Source organism: Nomascus leucogenys, chromosome 12 (genome assembly GCF_006542625.1).
Source record: "Nomascus leucogenys isolate Asia chromosome 12, Asia_NLE_v1, whole genome shotgun sequence".
NCBI lineage: Eukaryota > Metazoa > Chordata > Mammalia > Primates > Hylobatidae > Nomascus > Nomascus leucogenys.
In genome coordinates this window covers 35,928,849-35,956,228 of record NC_044392.1, presented here as the reverse complement: position 1 = coordinate 35,956,228, position 27,380 = coordinate 35,928,849, and the positions used below count along the sequence as shown (strand labels likewise).

General features: G+C 43.4%; 1 protein-coding gene across 1 annotated transcript; it reads left to right on the top strand.

Moving 5' to 3' along the window:
* The first annotated feature begins 1,420 nt into the window (after positions 1-1,420).
* Positions 1,421-26,043, top strand: MGST3 (microsomal glutathione S-transferase 3). Its single transcript, XM_003258797.2, has 6 exons — positions 1,421-1,847; positions 20,285-20,408; positions 21,462-21,535; positions 22,424-22,481; positions 24,717-24,789; positions 25,797-26,043. The coding sequence occupies exons 2-6, from the start codon at positions 20,292-20,294 to the stop codon at positions 25,928-25,930; spliced, it is 456 nt and encodes a 151-aa protein (XP_003258845.1). The 5' UTR covers positions 1,421-1,847; positions 20,285-20,291; the 3' UTR covers positions 25,931-26,043.
* Positions 26,044-27,380: the final 1,337 nt, after the last annotated feature.

Genomic DNA, 27,380 nt, shown 5'->3' with positions numbered 1-27,380 from the left:
CTTAGGTACACAACATACTTAGGTTCCCAGTTGCAAATCAGTAAAGTGACATTCTGGTTTATGTATCAGAAAGAAAAAGAAAAAGAAATGAAAAGCAAAAAAAATGGTTTACATTTTATGAATGAACAGAGCAGACCACAAAACAGAATACACAGTATGATTGCATTGTGTGTGTATGTAATTTTTTTGTGGGCTTTTCTGTATTTCCAAAAATTCTAATATAAAGGAATACTGCTTTTGTAATAAGATTTTTAAAAGAATGTCCTGAGTGGTTAAGTACTTGTCTGTGGTCAGAGATAACTGGCAAAGGAGAGGCCAAATTTTTTTTTTGAGATTGCAGTCTCCGGTGTAAAATGAGGGCGCAAGATGCATCCCCTCTCTGATTTTTGAATCATCCCTTCCACCACCTTGGAATGACTTCTTACGTAAAACAGCCAGCAAGTGGAGAAACTTACCTCAGTAATGCAAAACTGTCTCCCTAACTTACTTCCTTTCAATGTTCAAGCAAAACCAAGCCCTGTCTATACCCAACATGACAGAATCCCTTCCTCTTGTATTTAAGAAGAAAGTATGAGAATGGTTGGAAATTGCTGAAATAGCAACAGTAAAGATTTAATGAGCTCTCAAAGTACTTCTAGATGTGCAAATATGACAAGCCAATAAAAAGAAACACACACACAACCTAGAGCCTTCAAAAATCTAGATTTCTGCCTTTCCACACCTTAACTTGGAATCATTCAGGTGGGTTCCTAAGCACTCTCTCTTGGAGGTGAGGAATCCTCCAAAGAGGAGACGCTAGGAGAGGCCCAGGTGTGGCAATCTTCAGAAGGATGAGGGATGTCCAGAGGAGGGGTGGCAGGTGGGCGCACTTAAGACGCGCAGAAACTGGAAACGTGCCTTCTGCAGTCAGTTCCTTCGGATTTTCCGGCATTTGGAAGCAAGTTCTACTCCTTCAGCCCGACTGTATCTGCAGGTCTCACCCAAGACCAAGACCCCCACCCCCACCCCTCCTCCACCTGGCCTCGAGCCCCGCCCCGGACGCTGGACCCGAGGGCGTAACGGGAGCACGTGTTCACATCAAAGGTCTGGGTCGCGAAGGCACAGACTCCATGCGCCGCAGAAAAAAACTCCACGGACAATTGGGAGACTCCTTTTAAAAAAACAAAACTCCGGAACCACGCGACTCAGCGCGCAGGGGGCGTGGGTACGGCCCACCACGCGGGCAGGGCTCGGTGCCAGCTCTCGGCAAAACTAACAATATTTGTTAGGCCCTAAACAAAAAGGCCCTAACAGCGCTAAATCCATTCACTTCGGGTGTGTTGCAACCTGGGACACCGAGCGCCGCCCACACCCCAGCTACGCGCCTCAGGGACACATCGACTGGGACGCGGCTACTTTCGCGCACGCGCCGTGCATGCCCGTGCTTCGCCCTTACAGCAGAGCGCCTAAAACCGCTACAGTGGCTCTGCTGGGGACAAATTATTCACGTCCCACTGTTCTGCAAACCCAATCTGGGAGGTATGACCTGGCTGAGACAGTTTAGGAAGATGGCCACGAAGGCACCTGGGGGAATAGATATATGTATTTGAGAATGGGAGGAGTAAATCGCTGGACGACCATGAGCAGGAAGAAAATTAAGCCTCCACCTCCCAACCAGTGGCCCGGAGTTGGCGACTTAGAGAGCTCGCGCCAGCGCCGGGAGCCCCGCCTTGGGGGCGTAGCCGCACGCTGGTCGGCTGGGGCGGGGCCTGCTTCTGGCCCCATCTAGCCCCGCCCCAGGCGAGGGCGCCGCACCCACACTGCGCTGCGCAGTTTTGTTCTGCACCAGCGGTTCGAAGGTGATCCAGGTGAGTGCTAGCACCTGCGGGCAGCCACGAGCACCGGGCCGCCCGGGGCACTTCAGCCTTTGCGCAGGGCACTCCCATATTTCAGCCTCTCCGAGCTGAATAGAGACCCGCTGTCTCTAACCTCCCCCCACCCTTATCAGTAAATTAGCGATCTGAATTTCCACCCTCTCTGCTCTCCCCTTGCCTTGCATCTTCTCCCTGGTGGAGTGGGTTGGGAGCGTCTAAGCGAGGCCCGACCTATTTATGTGTAACTCAGGAAAATTCTCAAGGTCAACTCTTCCTCAATTCCTTCCTTTCCTCTCTCCGGGCTCTGCAGTCTGGGGGCCCCTTCTTTCTGCCTTCCGGAGACCACCTGACCTTGCCCTCTGCTGTTCCGGCGCAGAGGATGAAAGAGCGGGACACTGCAGGGGGAGTGGTTGTGCAGGCCTGATCAGTAACACTGGTTTCAGAAGTGGCCTGTGAGCACTGCACTCGTTTCAGTGGGGTGTGTTGCTAGGGACGGTCGGGAGAGCCTCTGAGGGAACTGTGTTTGTTTTTCTCCTGCCTCTTAGAATCGTTTGTCCATTTGTACTGGGAAGGGGGTCATTTCCTACCGCTGACTTAGAGCAAGAGACGCCTCTGGGCTGGTGGGGGACCCTTCAGGTTCTTCCTTGGATTTCAGAAAATGCCCCCTCCTTATCTGGGGTGACAGCACGGAGCCTCGGCTACAGTAGTGGGGCAGTTGCAGGGCGGTGGAAGGCGCTGGAGACTCCTTAGTGAGTCATTCCCCGAAGTTGTGGCTTCTGCTGATACTTTCCTTGAGAGTCACGAGTTTACAAGCTACATTGTAGCGTCGGGGGCAAGTGAGTGCGGAAGAGGAGGTAAAGGAAAAGCAAATATTAGGATGGGTAGAAAGAGAGGCAGGGGTTAGAACTTCTAATTCCTTCACTGGGGACAGGAGGTGCCCTGGAGGGGAACGCGCTTCCGGCTCTGCAGATATGTGCTGTTGGGCCTAGGTGTGGTCCTGCGGAATTGCTGCAGATTTTAGATTGCTGGTGGGTAGGAGCTGCAGCCAGGGCTTCTCTTGGGAAATCTGTAGATCACCTGGAGCCTGCAGTTCTGGGAGGCACCCAAGGTTATTGGTCAGAGTTACAGGCTATATTTTATTTCAGTGAATTCAGAGAGCACATTGAGTCAGATCAAGAATGTTTATTCTCATAGGAGAAGAATTTAAGGAGTTAAAACTAACACATAAAATAGAAACAAATACTTTCATCCCTGGGAAGACTTTCTGTTAAGCTTCCCTCCTGACACAATGTTACGGAAATAGAAAACTTTGTCAAGTGATTTTTTTTTAAACCAATGTTACTATATATAAATCGGCAGGGAGACTGTCGCCAACCATAGAAACTGCGCTACAGGGGCCTCTTTAAGGAACAAAACTGGAGAAGGGCAGCCTTCCCCTTTATTTAGATTATTTCCTGTTGGTTTAGAGTTCTGAAAAGACACAATCCTGGAAAAGATCCTCGCCTGGAGATTAGCACCGAGAAGGAACATACAGGAAAGAAGGGCTTTACCCGCTATTCAGAGAAATGCTAAAAAGCCCCTGGAGCAGTCTGGAATGAAGTGGATGTCAAATCAATCTGTTAAAAGCAATTTAGTGCCTACTGCACATCTATCTGTATTTAAACATATTGTGCCCTATGTTTATACTTAAATCTTCTGAATCTATATTTAGAACACCATTACCGACCACAATTGACCGTGAACCATTTAGCATTTTAAAGCAATATTTGTTTCGAAGAATATACTGCTACTATTTTTGCAACTCAATTTATTAATGCTACTGTAAGCTTACCATCTTCCTGAACAAAAAATTCAGCAGTTAGCAGCAAGTAGATTATCGCTATGTAAAATAAAATTCTTGAATTTCTCTCACTCGCTCTTACAGTACCTACCTACCTACCTGTCTCTGAGGAGAAACGCAGTAATTAGGCAACAGGAAAATTGTACTATCTTTCAAATGCATTTGCAAATGCCTTTAAGGATTTTATCTTTTAGAATCATAGATCTTGCTGTTACCTTCTGAGTTATTTCTAGAGTTGATCTGTTCATTAACTGGAACTTGCGTTCTACAATTTAGTTGCCTTATTCCACCCTTTAAAAATAAATAAGTGATATTTTATTTTATAAAAAAATAAGCAACGTGAGCGGTTGTACCACAGCTTCATTCTAAGTGTAGACAGTCATGAAAAGGTCGAACCCCTGTTTCAGGCAAAAGCCAGCAGCCTACTAGGTGGTTCCTTCCTTTGGTGTGGTTGGTACCCTAATGGGCATTCAGCAGCTGCTACAAATTAACTACAGTCTGCCTGCATTTCTTGTAATAGAAAATTACCAAGTGGTGTCAATGTGACTCATTCGAGATTTTTTTCTTTCTTTCTGGAAGTCATAGCTTAGTTTCTCAATGACTCTTGGTTCCTATGTAATGCCAGTTAAGGGACAGCTATATGACATGATATATAAATGAAGTGCCAGTTTCTGTGTTACTTTGCTCCTTGCAAACCTATATGCCTGAAAGATTGGATAAAGTTTTTTCCTTCTCGTAATCTCTACTTCTTTTGTCATACTGCAGTGCTGACACTCATTAAAAAGAAAACGTTCCTTGTTTGGACCTTTCCCAGAGTTTTTTTTTTTTTTTTTTTCTCCTTCCAATTTGAAATATCTCAGGCTTTAATCAGTGGCGAAATTGAAGTTAATTGTTTGCTTTCTCTTCTTGTTAATGTATTTTGTACTCAGGAGAGGGTCTGGGGACATATAAAAGTTTCAAAAGATGTCAGGTGTGGTCAAACTTGCTTTTCAACCTCATTGAGAGACAATATAGCAAAAGGCTGAGAGCACAAACTGGAGCCAGACTGCTTGGGGGTGTGGGGATCTGGCTGTGCTCTGTGATCACTGTGTGACCTTGGGCAGGTCACTTAACCTTTCTGGTACTGAGTTTCTTCATCTGCAAAATGGGAGTAATATCATAGGGATGCTGTGAGGATCTAAATGAGTTAATACTGATGAACTAACTGCTTAGAACAGGGTTTGCCCCGTACTAAATACTGTGCACAGTGGTAATAAGTAATAATAATTGATTTATCCTACTTTTCTTCCTCTAGTCTATATCATTACCCTTCAGACACACTGGACTCCTTTCTCTTCTTCATACAAGTCAAGGCTTTTTCTGTCTCCAAGTCTCTGCTCTTGCTGTTTTCTTTACCTGTGTTCTCTCTCATTTATCACTTTATGCTCTTCAGATCCTTTATCACAATGTTACCTTCATGTTTTATGGCATGGTCCTCCTGTGTTTTTGTCTTCCCTGACCACATGCTCACTCGATCGTGCGCTCTCTCGCTCTCCCTCCCTCCTACTCTTAACTGTGTATTCTAGAGAGTCAGGACCTTCCTTCTCAGTCTTGATCATTCTCATAGTAGCCCTGCCCCTTGAGTGGTACATGGCATTTAGTAAAGGATGAATAAGGGAAGGAATCATTCTGAGAAAATACTGAAGATGATAGCTATGGACTTGAGGCAAGCATCCCATTTAGGTAAAATGCTTTGTCCTACATTGAATTTATCATATCAGCTTCATTTAATGCATTATGAGATGTCTTTATTTTTTCCTTCTGTATCCCATGGCTTCTCCCCATTCCCCTCCCCACCTCCCCGCCCTCGGAGGTTGCTGCCTGCAGACCATGGGAAACATCCAGTGGGCTGTCCCTGGGATCACATCTCTTGGGAAGCTCAACTCCAAAGGGTCTAGCAAAGCCCAGGGCTTCTAGGTTAGGTGTCTCCCATAGAACCTTCTGTGTCAAGAATCTGGGAAAGTTTGTCCTCACACCTGCAGGGGAAACTTGGGTTTATTCTGTCTTCTTATAAATCTAGTATTCTTGGATTCCTGAAGAACAGAATTACCCGTTTTTTCTCAGAGGAGATTTCAGTTCCATCAGGCATGTGTGTTTAGTGTCTTATTACACAGAGGCACACTCCAGAGAAGAAGAAAGTAGGTAATTTGTTTATTTGGCTTTAACAGAGTTTTAACAGAGTTCGTATGAGTGCAAGCTTGTGCTCTATAACCAAGAACCATTCACTGGAACTTGAGCATCCTGCTGATCTTCCCTCCCCCACTCCCAGCCGGCGCAGCCATGTATTAAGCAATTATTTTCAGTACCAACAGTTTACCAAAGTGTTGGAATAAAAATGACATCTGAAACTTGAATATTTTATATGACCAAACTATGGCTATTTAACTATACAGTTGAATATATTTGGATTATAACACATTTATCTCTTAAAGGGACAGATCTTCCTTCCTCCTAACATATAGTTAGCTTCCACTCTCCAAATATTCCACCAGCAACACTGATGAATATTGAAGACTATGGACTATGAGGTACTTGGAAAGACCCACTCTAGGACCTGCTTGCTGCTATTTGCCTCACTTGAACCAGTAATCAAGTGCTGGATAAATAATATGATTTCTATTCAACTTTTTGTTTTTAGCCCTTAGGGAACAATCTACTGAATATGCAATGCAATTGTGGGGGGATAGTTACTTTTCATCACCTAGGTTTCTATTCCTTCTTTTAAGTGTAATTTAAATCTGGCCGTCATGTGAAGGTTTGACGCTCAAACAGATTTTAGCGTCTGTTTAACGTAGAAGTGGACTGGAACTAGCATTCTGAAAATGTAGTCTGAACCCAAAGAAATCCCATGACTCTCCTTTTCTCTCCTATCATAGAAACAGATAATTACATTTTTAAAGTTTTTGTGTGTGGGTGTATGTGTTGTCATTTTGAGGTGGGGTTTCGCCATGTTGCCAAGGCTAGTCTCAAACTCCTAGGCTGAAGCAGTCCTCCCACCTCAGCCTCCCAAGTAGCTGGGATTACAGGCATGCACTACTGCACCCAGCTTAAGTTTTACTTTGTTTCTAATTGATATATAATATTGGACATATTTATGAGATACAGTGTGATGTTTTAGTACGTATATACACTGTGTAACGGTCAAGAGGATTGCTTTTATGGGCCAGGCACGATGGCTCATGCCTGTAATCCCAGCACTTTGGGAACCCAAGGTGGGTGGATCACCTGAGGTCAGGAGTTCGAGACCAGTCTGGTCAACATGGTAAAAACCCATCTCTACTAAAAATACAAAAATTAACCAGGACGTGGTAGCACACACCTGTCGTTCCAGGTGCTTGGGAGGCTGAGGCAGAAGAATCACTTGAACCTGGGAGGCAGAGGTTGCAGTGAGAGGAGAGATGGCACCACTGCACTCCAGCCTGGCAACAGAGTGAGACTCCATCTAAAAAAAAAAGGAATTGTTTTTATGTTACTTCCCTCTAGGCTCTTTAATTTCTCCATTGAACATTGTATGAGCTCCATTGAGCATTGTATGGAGGGTCAGCTGCCCTGGCTGGAGATGGTTTTGAGGCTTGTTCCTTGTGGAAACATCTGGATGCAGAAGTTGGGCTGGACAACTATCCAGGGGAGCTTTAAGTGAGCCAAGTGGACCCTCAGCACCACCTCAGAGTGTTCCAAGCTACTGTCTGGTGTTTGGGACTTAGGGAAGTCCATTTGGTATGATCAGACTAGCCCTTTATATGACTATCCTTGTGTGTTACTCTCATTAAAATGTTGATTTTTGCCATGTAAGGAAGATTGGAATAGCACAGGCAGCCAAATAAGGATTTTAATGAAACATTGGAGAATGGCTTCAAGTTAATCTGTGAATGCTTTGTCATTGTCACATCCCTGGATACATTAAAAAGAAAAAAAAGGGCAGTTGAGAAATTGTGGTACCATTTGAGGAGAGCAATATCATACACAGAAGTAGGGACTACCATTGTCAAAGCTGGATTTTATTTATTTGGGAGCAAAGAGAGAGAGCTGAAAGACATAATCTTCTCTCCCTTAAGAATCTCATTGTCATTTAGTAAAATAAAGGGTAGTGTCACTTCATGGCTCAGAAGTGGTAAATTATTTGAGGCAAGTACCCAAATCCATAAAGCCTGCCTTTTGCTTTGTTTGTGGAATGCTGATTGTGCGCTGGGGAATTTCTGATGGGCAGCCAAGAGGAATTTGGAAAGTAGTGAAGGAGAACTTTACCCCAGGAGTGTTCTATTGGATGTAGTTCAGGAAGCTTTCTGGGTAAGCCTTGTAACCAAAGGAACCCTGCCCCAGTAAGATACGGCAAATGGTGGCAGAAGCAAGAATTAGAGGAAAGGTTGAGCAACGTTTTGGTATTAGAATAGCTGTGTTCCCAGGAAACTCTGTCGGTAAAATTTCTAGAGGTAAGTACCTTAGCCAGATGTCATAATGAACCCCTGTGTTGCTAACTCAAATGCTGAAATGGAGCGTGTGTTTTAGGAGTTAGACCAACACTGCCTCATCTTAAGCCCAAGTCTGATCACTCCTAAACTGAAACTTTGCAAATGTGTGTGTTGTAGCTTACTTAAGACCCATTGGGTGTCTGCTAACTCTGGCTACACTGAAAAGTTTTTGCTATTCTACCAGCCATGGACGTCAGAGCCCTGCTGCTTACCAGGGCATATTAGTTTCCTAATCTACCCCTGAAAACCTACCATGGTCTGGGGCTTTTCTGCTATCCCCCCACATCCTATACCCTGCTTGCTTCAAAATACTATTCCTAGTTTTCTTCCCCTAACTTGATAATGTCCTCCAAAACAATCATGTGTGGTGAGTAATACACTGATAAATGTAAAAGTTACAAATGCTGTGTTTTTAAAACATTATGGGGCCAGCAGCAGTGGTTCATGCCTCTTATCCCAACACTTTGGGAGGCTGAGAGAGGCAAATTGCTTGAGCTCAGGAGTTCGAGACCAGCCTGGCCAACATAGTGAAACCCGTCTCTACTAAAAATACAAAAAATTAGCTGGGCATGGTGGCACACACCTGTAATCTCAGCTTCTTTGAGGCAGGAGGATTGCTTGAGTCCAGAGGTCAAGCCTGCAGTGAGCCCTGATTGTGCCACTTCCACTCCAGCCCGGATGACAGAGGGGGACCCTGTCTCAAAAACAAAACAAAACAAAAACCCAGCCAGGCACGATGGCTCACACCTGTAATCCCAGCACTTTGGGAGGCCAAGGAGGGTGGATCACTTGAGGTCAGGAGTTCAAGACCAGCCTGGCCAACATGGCGAAACCCTGTCTCTACTAAAATACAAAAATTAGCTGGGCGTGGTGGTGCAGGTCTGTAATCTCAGCTACTTAGGAGGCTGAGGCAGGAGAATCACTTGAACCAAGGAGGTAGAGGTTACAGTGAGGCAAGATCGTGCCACTGCAATCTAGCCTGTGGGACAGAGAGAGACTCCGTCTCAAAAAAAAAAAAAAAAAAAAAAAAAAAAAAACCCACATTCCAGAAATAATTAGGTTTCTAAAGTATTCTTAAAAGGGGCATCTGTGGAAACCAGCCACTAATAACATATTTAAAGGAGAGAGACTGAATGCTTCCCCCTAAGATGAGGAACAAGGCAAGGATGTCGGCACTTGCCACTGGTATTCAACATTGCATTGCCCCTAACCAGGATAATCAAGAAAAAAATATAAAAGACATCCACACTGGAAAGGAAGAAGTAAAACTGTCTCTCTTTGCAGATGGTATGATCCTATATGTAAAGTATTCCAACGATCGTGGATCTGTCTCTCCCTCCCCTACGCTCTTGGGCCCTGGCTCTGTTTCTGTCCTGGAGTAGAAGCCTATGGTGCAGCAGGATTCAATTGCCTTCAATTGAACGTTGCAGAGGGCTTTCCCCTCAGTGCTTCCCATACTGGGGGAAGAGGTGATTTAACTTCTGAGTAAGGGACAAACCCAGCAGTGTGTTAGCAAAAACCATGGACACTGGCATCAGTCTGCCTGCATTCAGGCCCCAGCTATGCACTCACCAGCTGTGGGACCTTAGGCAAATTGTTGAATTTCTCTTTGCCTCCGTTTCCTCATCCATAGAATGGGGATAATAATAGTAACTATCATATGGGATTGTTATAAGGATGGAAAGTGTTAAAATATCTAAACTCTATTACAGTGCCTGCCGTAAAAGAAGCATTCTAGGCCTGGCGCAGTGGCCCATGCTTGTAATCCCAGCACTTTGGGAGGCTGAGGCAGGTGGACTGCTTGAGGTCAGGAGTTTGAGACCAGCCTGACCAACATGGCAAGACCCCATCTCTACTAAAAATACAAAAATTAGCTGGGTGTAGTGACATGTGCCTGTGATCCCAGCTACTCCAGAGGTTGAGGCATGAGAATTGCTTGAACCCGGGAGGCAGAGGCTGCAGTGAGCTGAGATAGCACCCCTACACTGCAGCCTTGGTGACACAGCAAGACCCTATCTCAAAACAAAACAAAACAAAAGAAGCACTCTATGGGTACCAGGTCTTATAGTTAGGTATTATATATGTAGTAGTGATATTTTCAATTTTGCTGTTTCTGCCAGATGGGATGAAAAATTCCATGAGAAGTTGGTTGGAAGTCCTACTGATTCATTAAATAGGCCTTTCATTTGAAGTCATGTTTCTAATAGTTCAGAAGTTGAGGTATGCCTGATCCATGGTATTAGAAGGGATGATCCCAGAGAGGTCATTCTGTAGCATAATGAGCATTACTTTTGAAGGCTGGAGAACCTAGAACTCTGACTCATTTGACTATGGGAAAATCTGATCTGGTGAGTGACCAGACCATGAAGTGAGATCTGGGAACCCAATGGTGGTCACAGGATAGAGATTCTGAAGATACTGAGCTGGCTTACACACTTGCTTTGTTGTCTCGAACCACTGTTAAAGCTGAAAGAGAAGTCAGTCTTCTGCTGGGCACACTGGTAGTGTGTAATTGTGAAGAGCTTAGCTGGAGCTTGCTCTTCACAACAGCCTCTGATCTCATCGGCCCCATTCTGTTCTCAGGGGTGGTACAGAAGGAGCATCTCAGGAGCCTCCAAAGATAGTAGTAGAATATAGACCACCAAGACAAGACTGTGACTGTGGTTTTGAATCAGATAGAATCACCACCTCCTGCAAATTTTGTTTTTGCTCAGAACAGTGGTTCTTAAAATGTGGTCCTTGACAACATTATCAGCATTAGCTATAAACTAGTTAGATATGAAAATACTAAGGCCCCACTGAACATGACTGAACCGGAAACTCTGGGACTGAGGTATGTTTTAACAAACTCTCCAGGTGATTTTAATGCCACCGAAGTTTGAAAACCACTGATCTAGGATATAGAACAGCAGCACTCTATTGAGTTTCTGTCTTCATGCAAGTTGCTATAAAAAAATATAAGCAAGGAGACATGCTGTCTGTCCTCAAAGAGCACATAGTCCATCTAGAGAGGTATACTATATCATTGCCACACAAAGGAGGCCTTCCCAGCCGGGATCCTGATGCAACTGCCCTGCCCAGTCTCTACGCCATTGCCATTGCCGTGTGTTTTCCCCAGAAGAGTTCCCATTCTTGGCCAGGTGCCTGTAATCCTAGCACTTTGGGAGGCTGAGGTGGGTGGATCCCCTGAGGTCAGGAGTTCAAGATCAGCCTGGCCTACGTGGCGAAACCCCGTCTCTACTAAAAATACAAAAATTAGCCAGGCGTGGTGGTGGGCGCCTATAATCCCTGCTACTCAGGAGGCTGAGGAAGGAGAATCACTTGAACCCAGGGGGCGGAGGTTGCAGTGAGCCGAGATCGGGCCACTTCACTCCAGCCTGGGCGAAAGAGCAAAACTTTGTCTCAAAACAAAAAAAGAGTTCCCACTCTGAAGCTGTTTTTTGTTTGCATGTTTGTTGTCAGTCTCCTGTCATCATTCGAAGGTCAGGGCCTTGAGGGCAGGACCCTTTCTTGTTCACTGCTGCATCCCCACCCCTCAGCAGTTCCTGGCATAGATAGCAAGTGCTTTATATGTTCTGGTTGAATAAATGAATTAAGTTTTCTTTGATTCATTATGCTGTCTATAGTAGGAAACTCTATTTTGCGATCTAATTAGACCAGCCTTTTGCCAAATTTGAATTATTTTACACAAAATCAGAACTAATGTGTAAGAGCATACAACTGATTCGTAGAAAAACCAGTATCTCCTCATTTAGGAACTGTTACATATGTGGACAGACATGTACACTTACCAGTATTTATTTCTTCATATTTGGACCAACATTTATTGTTTATACCAGGTACATATCTAGTTTATCTAATTTAATTCTCAAAACAACACTGTGATATAAGTGGGTAGTATTTTCCCTGTTTTGTAGAGAAATTAGATACATCCTAAAGCTTGCAGAGGCGATGTATGAATACGGGTCTGTCTGACTCCTCAATTCCTGCTATCTGTAGTCTTGTAGATTTCCCACAGGAAAAGATGAAGCATAAAACAGTATTGAAGTCCACTAGGAGTAAAAACATTTAGGATCTCTACTCTTAAATAAGTGACAAAAACTTTCTAATTAAAAAAATAGATAATTCAAATTCCTTTTAAACTTAACTTTAATGTTCTCTTGACTGATCTATTTTGACTTAAGACTGCCAAAAAACAGTTAACTAGGAGCAGCTACCTCTGCAATTGCTAATAAGGAAAGTTAAGAATAGAAACTTTTTCATCCTATTTCTGTCTTTCCCTACCCATTTATTTTGTTTTTGTTTTATTGTGTTATACCTAGTTTGTGATCATTGCTAGGAAGGGAAAAATCTGGAATTGGGTACTTGTTTACTTATTTGCCTGTGTCCCCTGCTAGAAAATGAGTGTCATAAAGAACCAACCTCTGGTTTTTCCCTGTTCGTCTCCAGCACTAGCCCAGTGAGTGGCACATAGTGGGCACTCAGTAAGCCTGAATAAGTAAACGAATGCGCAGTCACCCTCATGCAGTGCTGAGCAGCGTCTGGCTGCAGCAAGGGTTGGAATGACTGCAGTTTTTGGATGTCCATAGCCAGTGCTAAAGTCCTGCTTCTTTCTGGCTGCTTCTGCCTTTCACATAATAGTATATATTTTAACATGGCTGGCTGCCGAGAGTTCAGAAAAGGAGGAGGATATATGTGGTTCTAAGCTTTGCTATTTTAAAATGGCAGTTATAAATTCTAAAATGTATATTCATTATCATTTAGCCAAACATCCCCGTTGAGTCAGGTCAAGGACAGTTAACCAAACATTAACATATGTAACGTAACATAATATATAACATTTACTGAGTCCTTCCTATGTGTCAGGCATCATGATGAATGTTTATAGACAGTATGTCCATCTAATCCTCTCAACAACCTTTCAAAGTTATATTATTATCTCCATTTAACAAGTGAAGAAACTGAGGCCGCTTAAAGGTGTTGAGTAATATTCCCAAGGACACTCAACCAGGAAATAGGAGAACCAGGTTCTGAATGCAGACAATTTGATTCCAAAACTGTATTCAACTGCAAAGCTGTCTCGTGAACTGCGCTTAGCAGATAAGTGGCGGAACTCAAGCCAGAAGTCAGGTCTGATCTTTCGGTTCCATCATTCCATACTGCCTGTTCCTCTGTCTTTTCAATGAGTAATTATTGTCAAGCCACTCTTTATATAACTTTTTTAAATATATATTTGCTCATTTTGGAAATTACAGAAAATTACAAAGAAAAATCTATAATCTAGCCATCTAGAAATAACTATGCTTATGATTTTAATACTTTTTAAATTTTTTTCTATTATTAAGAAAACCAAGATTATTCTACATATGCTTTTATTTTCTTTTTTTCCCACTTAACCTGCTGTATATTGAGCCTGTTTTAACCTCTTTAATATTTGTACACACCATTTTTAACAGTTGTATAATGTTCTATTTGACGGGTATATTATTTATTTAACTGGCCCTCTATTATTGGACATATGTAGTATTTCTGGTTTTGCCATCGTAAATATTGCTGAAGTAAATATCTTTGAACCAAATGTGTTTGCATTTCTGATTGTTACCTCAGGATAGATTTCTAGCAGGATTAATGAGCCAAAGAATATGAATATTAAAAAGAATATTACTGGTCAGGTGCTGTGGCTCATGCCTGTATTCCCAGCATTTTGGGAGGCTGAGATGGGAGGATCACTTGAGCCTAGGAGTTCGAGACCAGCCTAAGCAACATAGGAAGATCCTATCTCTTAAAAAAAAAGAAAATATATATATAGGCTGGGCATGATGGCTCACACCTGTAATCCCAGCACTTTGAGAGCTGAGGCAGCCGTATCACTTGAGGCCAGGAGTTTGAGACCAGCCTGGCCAACATGGCAAAACCCCCATCTCTACTAAAAAATAAAAAAATTAGCCTGGCGCGCTGGCAGGCGCCTGTGATCCCAGCTCTTTGGGAGGATGAGGCATGAGAATTGATTGAAACTGGGAGGCAGAGGTTGCAGTTAGCTGAGATTGCGCCACAGCACTCCAGCCTGGGTGACAGAGCGAGACTGTCTCAAAATAAATAAAATAAAAAATTTTTAAAAATACAGAAATTAGCTGGGCATGTCAATGTGTGCCTGTAGCCCCAGCTACTTGGGAGGCTGAGTTTGGAGGATCACCTGAGCTCAGAAGGTCAAGGCTGCAGTGAGCTGTGATAGCACCACCACACTCCAGCCTTGTCGACAGAGACCCTGTCTTAAAAAAAAAACAAGAAAAAAAAATTACCTATTGCCAGGCTGTCCTCTAGATGGTTCCATCTTATACTTCCCTCAACAGTGTAGAAGAGGGAAAACTAGATACTTTTAACTACAGTTACGTGTGCACTCATGATGGAGGTATGTTCTGAGAAATGTGTTAGGTGATTTTGTCATTGTGGGAACATCATACAGTGTACTTACACAAACCTAGACTGTATAACCTACTACACACCCAGGCCATATGGTCTAGCCTATTGCTCCTAGGCTGCAAACCTGTACAGCGTGTTTCTGTACTGAATACCATAGGCAATTGTAACATAGTGGTATGTATTTGTATGTCTAAACATATCTAAAAACTTAGAAAACATCCAGTAACAATATGGTATAAAAGACAAAAAATGGTACACCTGTAGAAGGCACTTACCGTGAATGGAGCCTGCAGGACTGGAAGTTGCTCTGGATGAGTCAGTGAGTGAGTGGTGAGTGCGAAGGCCTAGGGCATTTCTGTACACTACTGCAGACCTTACGTACACTGTATACTTAGGCTACACTACGTTCATTTTTTAATATTTTTTTTTCGATAATAAGTTAAACCTTAGCTTACTGAAGCTTTTTTACTATAATTTTTAAACATTTGAATCTTTTGTGGCAATACTTAGCTTAAAACACAAACACATTGTAACTGCATAAAAATTGTTTCTTTGTTTTTTGTTTTGTTTTGTTTTTTTCTTGAGACAGAGTCTCGCTGGGTCTCTCAGACTGGAGTGCAGTGGTGCAATCTCGGCTCATTGCAACCTCCACCTCCTGGATTCAAGCAGTTCTCCTGCCTCAGCCTCCCGAGTAGCTGGGATTATAGGCTCTCACCACCTCGCCCGGCTAATTTTTTTGTATTTTTAGTAGAGACGGGGTTTCACCATGTTGGCCAGGCTGGTTTTGAACTCTTGACCTCGAGTGATCTGCCCGCCCTGGCCTCCCAAAGTGCTAGGATTACAGGTGTGAGCCACCATGCCTGGCCAAAAATTGTTTCTTCATATCCTTATTCTATAAAATTTTTTTTCTATGTTTTAAATACTTTTTTTTATTTTTGAAGAAGCAACACCATTCAGTTCAGAACACCTGTACTGACTTTGAGCTGATGGCCTTTGTCTGTAGGTTTCTAACTGGAAGTGAAATTTTTTCTATTTTTAAAACTTTCCTTTTATTTTATAGTTACTTTTTAAAATTTTTTGTTAAAAATTAAGACATGAACACACACCTTAGCCTAGGCCTATACAGGGTCAGGATCATCAGTATCCGTCTTCTGCCTCCACATCTTGCCCCAGTGGAAGGTCACATGGACACACCTGCCATGTATGGAGCTCTCCTATGGTAACAAGACCTTCTGGAATACCTTAGGGAGGACCTGCTTGCACCTGTTTTACAGTTAACATTTTTTTTAATAGTAGAAGTAGAAGGAATACACTATAATGCTAAAAAGTATAGTAACTACATAAACCAGTAACTGTCATTTATGATCATTATCAAGTGTTATGTGCTGTACATAATTATACATGCTATACTTTTATATGACTGGCAGCGCAGTAGGTTTGTCTACACCAGCATCACCACAAACATGTGGATGATACAGTGTAGTACGATGTTAAAATGTCACAGTGGCTATGATGTCACTAAGCAATAGGAATGTTTCAGCTCCATTACAGTCTTATGGGACCATTGTTAAATATGCAGTCCGTCACTGAAACGCATGGCTGCATGTGGTAGAAGGTTTCAATTCATAAATATTAACTTATACTGCTGGTTTATGACTAATCCAGGAAACTGCATAATGATTAACAAATGCTACGATATAACCAATTGAATTGCAAAGTCATCTACATCTGTATTAAAGTTCAGCTCAGCAAGGACTGTTGGACTGTGTATCTCACACTATGTAGAAGAGAAAGTCAAGGGCAAAGTTCCCACTCTCAAGAACTTTATCTTGTTGGGTCCATAAAAGGGTTTCTGGTGACACAGAGCAGGTATGTCATCAGCAAAATGTGGTGTGCAGTTCAAATGAGTGCTCATGCCAGAGATCGGTTGGGTGCCAGCTATCAGTTCTTCCACCCTGTCCCTGGAAGCTATCTGCTACCTCTGGGGCTGGCACAACCCAGGGTGTGGCTGTGGCTGCCTAGGGTGTGGCCACTGTGAACTGAGCTGCATCCCCTTCCTGGTGCACACCCGCACACACAAAAGCCACTCTCTAAGGAGTGGGAATATCTATCTCTTCGCCTTGGAATCTTCAGAAAATAATGATTTAGCAAATGATAGTTTTTTTGAATGTTGATTTAATTAAGCTGATTCTTTCTTTGAAGGAGAAGATTTAACGATTTTTCACTCCCTATTGCATTTATGTTTTCAGCAACTATGACGAGAGTTTTCTCTGTGTTCTGAATTCCACTTTCTTAAGATTTCTCTTTCTGGATTAGTCATAAACCAGTCTTTCTTAAATACATTCAGTTTCTTCCCTGGTTTCAATAGATATTGAGGGAAGAAACAGAAACTTGAATTGGTTAGATGCATACTTTATACCAGACATTGTGCCAGATGATAGAGATGATCTCAGGTGTGTGTTCAGGGGAGGGGGTGCGTGGTGGTGGTCATTCTGAAAGACACCTGGAGTTGCAGCTCAAATCATTTATTCCGTAAGTATCTATGAGCACGCACACTGTGTTTGACATGGAAGATGCCAGACAAACGTGGTCCTGCTCTGTTTCAAGTGAAGGTTTTTATGGCGTATAAAGCAGGACACCTCACTTGGTAGGAGTGCAAGGAGGTGTCAGGGAGGGCCGTTCTGCTGCCCTTCTTGCAGGCAGCTTTTCAGGCATTGCTCCTGCACCTATGCAGATGTGTCCGTGGCTCTGCGGGGGACCCTCAGGGAGAACAGGCACGCTGCTGCCCCAGGCACTCACACTGTCCCTGTGGCTGAGTATGCATCCTCTGCAAACCATTGCTCTAGCATCAGACTCTGGGTACCCTTACTGTGAATTCACTGCCTTTCCAAGGTCCTAACTGTTCCTGTCTCTGCTTGTCCTCATCCAGATTTATACACCATACATACCTTAACAAAGTGTGAGGAGAGTAACTTTCACTAGGGTGCAAATGCCCATCAGGTTTAACCTCACAGATTGCATTTATACTTTAAAAGAGGAGCTCAGTAGTAAATATTAATTTGTGATTATAGATTCTAACTGTAGATTGTAGAGCAGTTGCTTTGCTGTGACAGAGACATCTATGCAAGAGGCACTTCTCCATCTTGCCACCTACCTACCCTAGCCTCTTAAAATTAAGAAAAATAGAAGTCAGTGACTAAGCCACCAAATTTGAATGTGTTGCCTGGGCTAGCTGGAGTGTTGTGGACTGGATAATTCTAAAACCTGCTCTGGTCTTAGCTCTGCCCTCATTTACTGAGCCTCTATTTCCTTATCTATAAAGTGGAGCTAATAGGAGTTTTGTGAAGAGTAAAAGTGAGCTGAAAAGTGCTGGGCTACACAAGGTAGCCCTGCACATCATAGCCAGGGAGCCCAGTATCCTGTCCAAAGATTAGAGTCTGAAAGCTGACTCTTGATTTGCAAACTTTGACCTAAAGCAAATATGCTTAATTTTATTGTCCTTACATTTATTGCTTCTGAGAGACACCTTTTTTTTTGTTTTTTAAGGCAAGGTCTTGCTCTGTTGCCCCATGCTGCAGTGAGGTGGTGCAATCATAGCTCACTGCAGACTCAGCCTCCTGGGCTCAGGCGATCCTCCCACCTCAGCCTCCTGAGTAGACATGAGAGTCTCCCTGTGTGGCCCAGGCTGCCTGGCCTCAAGTGTCCCTTCTACCTTGTCCTCCCAAATTGTTGGGATTATAGGTGTAAGCCACCATGCCCAGGTGGCAGCTTTATTTTAAATGACCTGTTTGCCCCAAATGTGTTGAATTTAAGGATAGGCTGGAGGTTCAGTCATTTTTATTTATTTTCAAAGAGGTGTTCAGAATTCACACTCTTGTTTTTCTTTTAATAACTACTGTGGCTTCCTCCTCATGCTGACTTTCTACACTTGGGAAGAGAATGTGGGCAAGGAAGTTTGGAGGAGGAAGACTCCGTGCTCTCTGCAGCTGCACAGACAGGCCAGGATCTGCTGACCTGTGGAGCCAGCCTGCTGCAGTGTGTGCCCCCCAGCCCTCAGAGGAGCAGCGGGCATGCCTCAGAGAGCAGCTCAGAGTGAAGACTGTAGAAGGGGAAAACTGATGAGAATTATTGTGAACCATGGTGGGGAGGAGGGGTTTTAAGAAGTTAGGCCTGTTAGGCTGGATGCAGTGGCTCACGCCTGTAATCCCAGCACTTTGGGAGGCCGAGGTGGGTGGGGCATCTGAGCTCAGGAGTTCGAGAATAGCCTGGCCAACATGGCAAAACCCCGTTTCTACTAAAAATACAAAAATTAGCTGGGTGTGGTGGTGCGCGTCTGTAATCCCAGCTACTCGGGAGGCTGAGGCAGGAGAATCACTTGAACCCGGGAGATGGAGGTTGCAGTGAGCTGAGATCGTGCCACTGCACTCCAGCCTGGGCGACAAGAGTGAAACTCCATCTCAAAAAAAAAAAGGGAAGTTAGGCCTATTTCGCTGTGCTAAGAGAAGCTTACTTTTAATGAACTGAGCTGCATGCCTACCCCAAATTCTATTTTAAGGAAGATGCTCTGACCACAGTGTCAGTTCAGCTCTAAATTTTCAAGTGATACTGAAAGGGAATATTGGAACCAAATGAATCTGAATGGGAATCCCAGGTCTGTCACTGTCTGTTTTAGACCTTGGAAACATTGCTTAACCTCTTTTGATAATAAGGATTTACCATCTTGTTGGTTGGTTTGTTAGGATGATTAGATACATTCCAGAGCAGGGTAACCCTCCTAGGTTAAAAGCAGGGATTGAAGCCAGACAGTTACCAGGGATGGAAATTTTAAAGCTGACGGCAGAACACACACCGCACGCACCGGAGCTGCTGGCTCGTGGAAGCCTTTGAAGTGATGATTTGATGGGCAATCTGAGTTCCTCAGGAGCTGCCCAAAGCCTCACTGGCTCAGGAGGCATGCTCTGCTTTCAGAGTACTCAACCTGGGCCTTCCCCTACCTGTGTGAGATGTCTACTGCTGCACCCACACATGCCCCAGGATCGAAGGGAGGCCTCAGGGTCCTGCCCTCACAGTGTCCCCCATGCCTGAAGGCAAAAAACTTGGAATCACTATGCATATAGTATTTTGGATGCTCACTTTCTTGCTTTCTCTCTCTCTCTCTCTCTCTCTCTCTCTCTCTCTCTCTCTCTCTCTCCTCCTTCCCCACTCCCTCTCTCTCCCTCTCCATCCCTCTCCCCACTATGCCCTGCCCCTCTCACTCACTCCCTCCCTCCCCCTCCCTATGTAATGTATACTTTAGCATTTTACCATGTTAAGTATTTTTTCAATAATGTGATTTTTGTTGGCTGTATTATTCTACAGCAATGACTACTGCAGTGGTGTAGATAAATCTCATAATGTTGATCAGAATCTCCCAGGCACAAAAGAGAAAAAAAGATACATGATTGTATACTTTTCTGTGTATAGACTGCATAGTTGAGTAATTTTTAAATTATTTTATATGGTACTGTCTTTGATGACTTCTCAGAAACATCAGATTGATTCATACCTTTTTTTGGTCTCTATTTACGCATTTGCCAGTAATAAAGCATCTTGCTCCCTAAGGCTTCACACCATGAAATAGCCACAGTGCTTGGGGCTGTCCCAACGTGTTCTTTCTTCCACAGACGCGAGATGGCTGTCCTCTCTAAGGAATATGGTTTTGTGCTTCTAACTGGTGCTGCCAGCTTTATAATGGTGGCCCACCTAGCCATCAATGTTTCCAAGGCCCGCAAGAAGTACAAAGTGGAGGTAAGTGGGAACACAAGCTGGTGCCCTTGTAGGCTTGTCTGGGGGCCACAGGCTTAGCCAGGAACTTATTTTCAGCCATGGAGGGAGAGGCAAGGAGCTAGTTGTGAAAAGTGGCAGTTTCAGGACTGTATCTATTAGTGATTCTGCTTCTTCATGGTAGGAAAGAGGCAAGAGATACGGGGCCCTGCTAGAGAGTAGTTTCCGTCTTGTTTGACTTTGTCTCTTCTGTAGAAAGACCAGGTATGCTGGGATTCCAATAGTACACTTTTGTTTGGAGCTATTTGCTAGGAAGAGAGTTACTGTATTTTCCACAGAGGGTTAAATAGCAACATTGTTTCATGGTGTGCCACTTTAAAAATGATGTCTTACGGTGATTTTCCTATTTTCCAAGTAGAGAAGAGGTATGTGGTGTTGAGATTAGCCTGGACTTAGACATAGGAAGGTGGTCTGTTAAACACTTCCTTTAGTTTTAGGTGATCTAGAAGGGATAATTACTAAAGTTGTCCCTGGTGAGGAGTTTTAAATGTCTGTTTCTGTTTAGCAACTTAATAATTAAACTCCCTTACTGGAGCTTCTTTTACGTTTTTATATTTAGTTTCTTCTTTTTTTTCCCTTCCAATGGACACTTCCATTAAGATTCTCACACACTTAATTTCTGTTCTTCTATTAAGGGAAATCTTAAAAGGATGTGGTATTTGATGACTCTTAGGAAGGCTCTATTTCCCTACAGTATCTTTGTAATGCATCTGAAATCCACCGTTGATGCTTAACGTCAATGAAAAGCACTGAGTTTGGCGCAAAGCTGCCTCTTTCCCTTGTGCAACTACAGCGCAGACATACATTCTTATTCCTGGATATTTAATAGAAACATTGACTCTGCTTCTGAGAATTGAGACCCTTGTCACCATAAATATTTAAGCAGAAATTGAATGGTCATCTATCAAGGGTGTGAAAGAAGATACTTTGGAATATATTGTTTTTAAGGTTGATTTTAACTTTAAACACTGAATGCTACTCTTGACCATCTGATCAGTATGTGCTTCGTTGTGACAGTATCCTACCATGTACAGCACGGACCCTGAAAACGGGCACATCTTCAACTGCATTCAGCGAGCCCACCAGAACACGTGAGTGTTGGCCCTGCTGGGCACCAAAGACATCTGCAGAGTGGGTGTTTTTGTCTAACACCTCAGCCCTTAGCGTGCTGTATTTGCTGAGTCATAGTGATGGTGACAATCGTGGGCACCTCATTAAAACTATTCAAAAATTATGTGAACACATGGACTATTAAGCAAACTTAAGAGTGGTTGGAATGGTGGGATTTCGGGATATTCTTTTCAAAAAATGTCTTCATGGTTGCATTACCTACTACGGTTTTGCAGCATGACCCATCTGAACTGATGTTGACTCTCCCAGGCCTAGGGAGTGAAGAGGTTTTGAATGCTATAAGGAAACCCACTCCGACTCACCAGGACCTTCCACTTCCATTTGTTAGATGTGAGGTCCTTTTACTCAGCATGTTCCAAGTGACCTCTAATCCCACGCAGAGCAAAGGAGGGTGGATGTTAGTAACCAGCTCTTCTCCCTGCAGTCAATGTTTATTTTTACCCCCAAGCTTCTAACTTGGCAAGGAAGATGTAAATATTCATAGTGCTGGCTGGGTGAGGTGGGCTCACACCTGTAATCCCAGCACTTTGGGAGGCCGAGGTGGGTGGATCACTTGAGGTCAGGAGTTGGAGACAAGCTTGGCCAACATGGCGAAACCCCATCTCTACAAAACTTAGCCAGGCATGGTGGCACGCACCTGTAATACCAGCTACTCAGGAAGCTGAGGCATGAGAATCACTTGAACCCGGGAGACAGAGGTTGCAGTGAGCCGAGATCACGCCACTGCATTCCAGCCTGGGTGACAGAGACACTCTGTCTCAAAAAAAAAAAAAAAAAAAAGATTCATAATTCTACACAGGCATACTTAAAAAGGGCACTTTTTAAAAGTTTCTTTCTGTCAATTCCAGGTTGGAAGTGTATCCTCCCTTCTTATTTTTTCTAGCTGTTGGAGGTGTTTACCACCCGGTAAGTTTTCCAGGAGGTGTTCATCTATTTGGATGTAGTTCACTGAGCTATTATCAGGGACAGAAGAAGGAAATAAACATTTAATGAATATCTTCGGTGTCTAGGCCCTGTATATTTAAAAGGATTTTATTCAATTATTTCATACAGAGTTCTTTAAAGTAGATGGGATTTTACTCATATTTTACAGATAAGGAAAACTTCTCAGATACTACTGAAACTTCACAAGGTCAAATAGCTACAGAGTAGAAGGATTAGAATTTGATCCCAGGTCTGTCTGGTTCTAAGTTTCAGGTCTATAAGAGTTCATTTGTTGTATTAATTCATTCACACAACAAACTTTCACTCACCACCTGGGGTAAAGCAGTGATCAAAGCAGACAAAGGCCCCTGGTTTCATAGAGCTTGCCTTTTTGTTGTGGGGGGTGGAGTGGTCACAGACAAAAAGCAACGTAAGTAAATTACATCATGTGTTAGGAGGGTGGTGAGTGCAGGGAAGAAAACAAAGCAGGGAAGGTGGAAAGGGGGTGCGGAGTGGGATAATTTTGAATAGGGTGGTCATAGAGGGGGGCTTTGCTGAGATGATAGTTAAGCAAGTGTAAAAGGAGGTGAGGGAGTAGGTGCTGCACGTGTCTCCCCAACCTCCAGCCAGAAGACAAGCAAGGCCTGAGGCAGGCACCTGTCTGGTTTGTTTGGTGAGCAGTGAGAAGCCAGTGGAGGAGCCAGGAGAGGGGCAGCAACAGAGGGCAGAGGGGTGATGAGGCAGGTCACTGGGGCCTTGCAGGCCTCTGCAGTATAGACAGCCCTGTGGGCTGGAGATTTAGTCTGCACTTAAACATATCTAAATAAAGCAAGTTTATCTGCCTCTAATTAATTGTCATTTGGGTCTTGTCTTAGACAGAAGTATTCCCCTTTTCTGAGGACAGATTATCTCCTGAAATCGAGTTCTGACCAGAGTGGTGGCCCTTCAGACTTCTGGTTCTAAGCCTTTCCTAACCATCTGGTCCATACCTGAATGCCTTGTACTTTTGTTAAAAAGCTGCCAGAATGGCATATCTACTGCTCATGACCTTGAAGGCCTGCATTTTTTTCAAAGAATCATCTACTGCTCTTGTATCTCTTAGAAAAGGTATCTTTCTGGTGCCTCTAAAGATCCCCATTCCTAGCAAGTGACTAGACTAGCTGATCTGAATAGCCCAGGTCTCTAGATTAGGCCTCATTTGGTGTCCCCCACCATCCCCATTGCTATCCCACATCCCTGGATCCCATTCCTTATGGGTAGTTGTGAAAAATAAGAGCTAGTCTGGGAACAGTTGTTCCTAGGTTGCCAGTCATTAGGCAACATTATAGTAAAGAAGGGCCTGGCAGAGACTAGAGCTGCTATATCGTGACTTGAGGGACTGGCGTTATTTTCATTTGTTTCACCCTCCTGTTGATATTTAATGTTACCCAAAATCAACTCAAACAAATAAAAACCCCGATGCAGTAACCTTATCCCTACCAGTAGCACTGCTGAGTGGGAAAGACACTGGGGAAGGCAGTCTTCTCACACGCTGTCTTCTGTGTTCTCTCCTTGCTTATTTTAACCAAGGAAGTCACCCCAGCATGGAGGCCAAAGGGATGGATTTTTCATCTAAGTTTTTATTCTCTCCTCAAGGGCATTGGGAACAGGGAGACTTTTCCCTTGAAGACCATGTATTCTGGGAGAAGCTCTCCCCCTCTTTCTAGTGGAGCTACACCCCTAGTATAGCCTGCAAAACCACCTGCACCCAGCTCTGCCAGTGACTGACTTTACATAGAACAGCCGCTGAGTCTTCAGTCAGTCTCGTGCTCAGAGGCCCATTTGAGAAAATGGCATTTCCCCTAGTCCTGACTTTGGAGCAGTTCTCTTTTCTGGCCTGCCCTGAGACCACCTGGCCCACACGTCCTTCTCTAGCTCTAGCACAAGTTCCCCAAGATGCCCAGGGCAAGTGGGGGGATTCCTTCTATCCCACCTGTCTAAGAGAAGGCCAATACTCATCTCTCAGGTCCACAAGCCAAGCCATTCACAGAAGAATCACAGATATTTTATTTTCCTGACTGAAACTAACTTAATTCTACCTAATTTGGGTGGGGAGTAGTTGGCCAAATCATGAAATTATTAACTTTTTGCTAACATATTGTGTAATCAACCCTAGGTGTTAAAAAAAGATTTGCTTGTTTTTTTCATGCAAATACTAATGTAGCCCTTTTTTCTTAGCGTATAGCTTCTGGCCTGGGCTTGGCCTGGATTGTTGGACGAGTTCTTTATGCTTATGGCTATTACACAGGAGGTTAGTATATATTGACGTTTGCCAAGGAAACAACTTTAAAATTTTAGATCCTATGCTGGCCAGGCACAGTGGCTTACACCTGTAATCCCGGTACTTTGGGAGGCCAAGGCAGGCAGATTGCTTGAGCTCAGGAATTGGATACCAGCCTGGGCAACATGGTGAAACCCTGTCTCTACAAAAAATGCAAAAATTAGCCAGATGTGGTGATGTACACCTGTAGGCCCAGCTACTTGGGAGGCTGAGGCAGGAGGATTGCTTCAGCCCAGAAGTTTCAGGCTGCTGTGAGCCATGATTATACTACTACACTCCAGCCTGGGAGACAGAGCAAGATCCTATCTCAAAAAAAAAAATAAAATCTTATTTTTCTTCTTGGGAATTTGAGAAAAGGGGAAGTCACTTGATATTTAGGTGAAAGGTCTGTTTTCTTTTTATTAATCTTTCAATTGTAACAAAACTTATTTTTATTGAGCATTTTCTATGTGCCAACCACTACTCTAAGAACTTTGCATGTGTTATTAACCTTACAACAATTCTGTAATACAGATATTATTGCATTTTACAAATTAGGAAACTGGGACTCAGCATGATTAAAGCTCTAGGTCACAGAGCTACTAAGCATAAACTAGTAAACTAGGAATCAAACCCATGCAGTCCGACTCCAGAGCCTCACCATTACTATCCCTGCTATATCTGAGTAAGGAGAAGGAAAAGCCATTTTTGGCTGTACTTCTTTGAAACAGAGGGAACTCCTTCCAAAGGTCCTAGAGCAAAGTTGCTGTAAGTATTATCCCATAATTTTCTAAGATCCAGGCAATACTACTGTGGCACATTACTTGGCATGTGGTATCTGACTTGCCAACAGCTTCAGGCTAATGAGTTAGTTAACCTCCTAAGGCCAGTTTGTCTAATGTACAACCTCAGATGCCATGACAGAATGGCTTGTGAATGTTGAAAGCATCATAATTCTGGAGCACTCCTGGTAACTTCTGTTCTTTCTTCTTTTTCAGAACCCGGCAAGCGTAGTCGAGGAGCCCTGGGGTCCATCGCCCTCCTGGGCTTGGTGGGCACAACTGTGTGCTCTGCTTTCCAGCATCTTGGTTGGGTTAAAAGTGGCTTGGGCAGTGGATCCAAATGCCATTAAAGAATTATAGGGGTTTAAAAACTCTCATTCATTTTAAATGACTTACCTTTATTTCCAGTTACATTTTTTTTCTAAATATAATAAAAACTTACCTGGCATCAGCCTCATACCTACAACTCCTGACTCTTACCCCTCATTTCCGTTTGCGTCTGTATCTGAAATCAGTAGCCTAGTCCTACTAGATGAGAAAGGAGCCACAAGTATTGCACCCTCTCCTCACCCTTCCAGCAGATGCTTCTGTAGTATGTGAGGTTGAGAAAAAGTCTGATTGTGGTGATGTATGTATGCCACAGTGATGAAAAATTAAAGAAAAATCTTTTAGCTCTCAGGTTATGCTATTATCACTTGCTACAGATACTTAGGATAACAGTAAAGATCTTTTTAAAAAATCTCAGCTGCGCACAGTGGCTCACTCCTGTAATCCCAGCACTTTGAAAGGGGGCCAAGGCCAAAGGAACACTTGAGACCAAAAGTTCAAGACCAGCCTGGGCAACATAGCAAAACCCCATCTCTACAAAAAAAAAAATACAACAGTTAGCCAGGCATGATGGCACGTGTCTGTAGTCCCAGCTACTTGGGAGGCTAAGGTGGGAGGATCACTTGAGCCCAGGATGTCAAGGCTGCAGTGAGTTATGATCACACTGCTGCACTCCAGAGTGGGTGACAGAGCAAGACCCTGTCTCAAATATATAAAAATTAAGTTTCTATTAAAGATTGTTTCTGTTGCTTAAAAACTGAAGCAATAGACTAAATGTAAGATGAAACTTAACAGAGATGAATGTAACTTTCTACATTTAGAAACAAAGATCTGACTGCCTGGGTACAAATGAGGAAGACTTAGAAGATTTCAGTTGGTTTAGAGAACACTGCCAAGTTGGCAGAATAAGATAGTTACTCCAGAACACTGATGCGGCCATAAACTACCTTAATAGGAAATATAGTGTCTAGACCTGCGCTGCCTGATTGGCCACATGTGGCCATCTAAATTTAAATTAATTTAAATAAAAAAGCAGTTCTTCAGTTGCACTACCCATTTTCCAAATGCTCAATAGCCTGTGAGGATGAGAGACAGTATTTGAACTACAGACACGTGCCATCATGCCTGGCTAACTGTTGTATTTTTTTTTTTTTTGACAGTATTTGAACCCAGTCCTGACTCTAAAATCCATGCATTTTCCATTGTACCAGTTTATTGCTTAAGCTCTGAAGATGAAGCGTTTAAGGATAGAATGCCATGGCCAGCCATTGAAGATGGTCAGCCTTGGCCAAATGGCCACCTGGAGCCCTTGGGGCATTTGATGAGGAGGCTGGACCAGATCAGCACACACTCCAGTGTTAGTTCTTGAGAAAGTTTCACCAGTGGAGAGTAAAATAAGGAAAATGAGGGACTGTTTTTCATAAAGCTTTGACTTGTACTTTTTACATTAAAATGTTCTTTATGAAATGACGA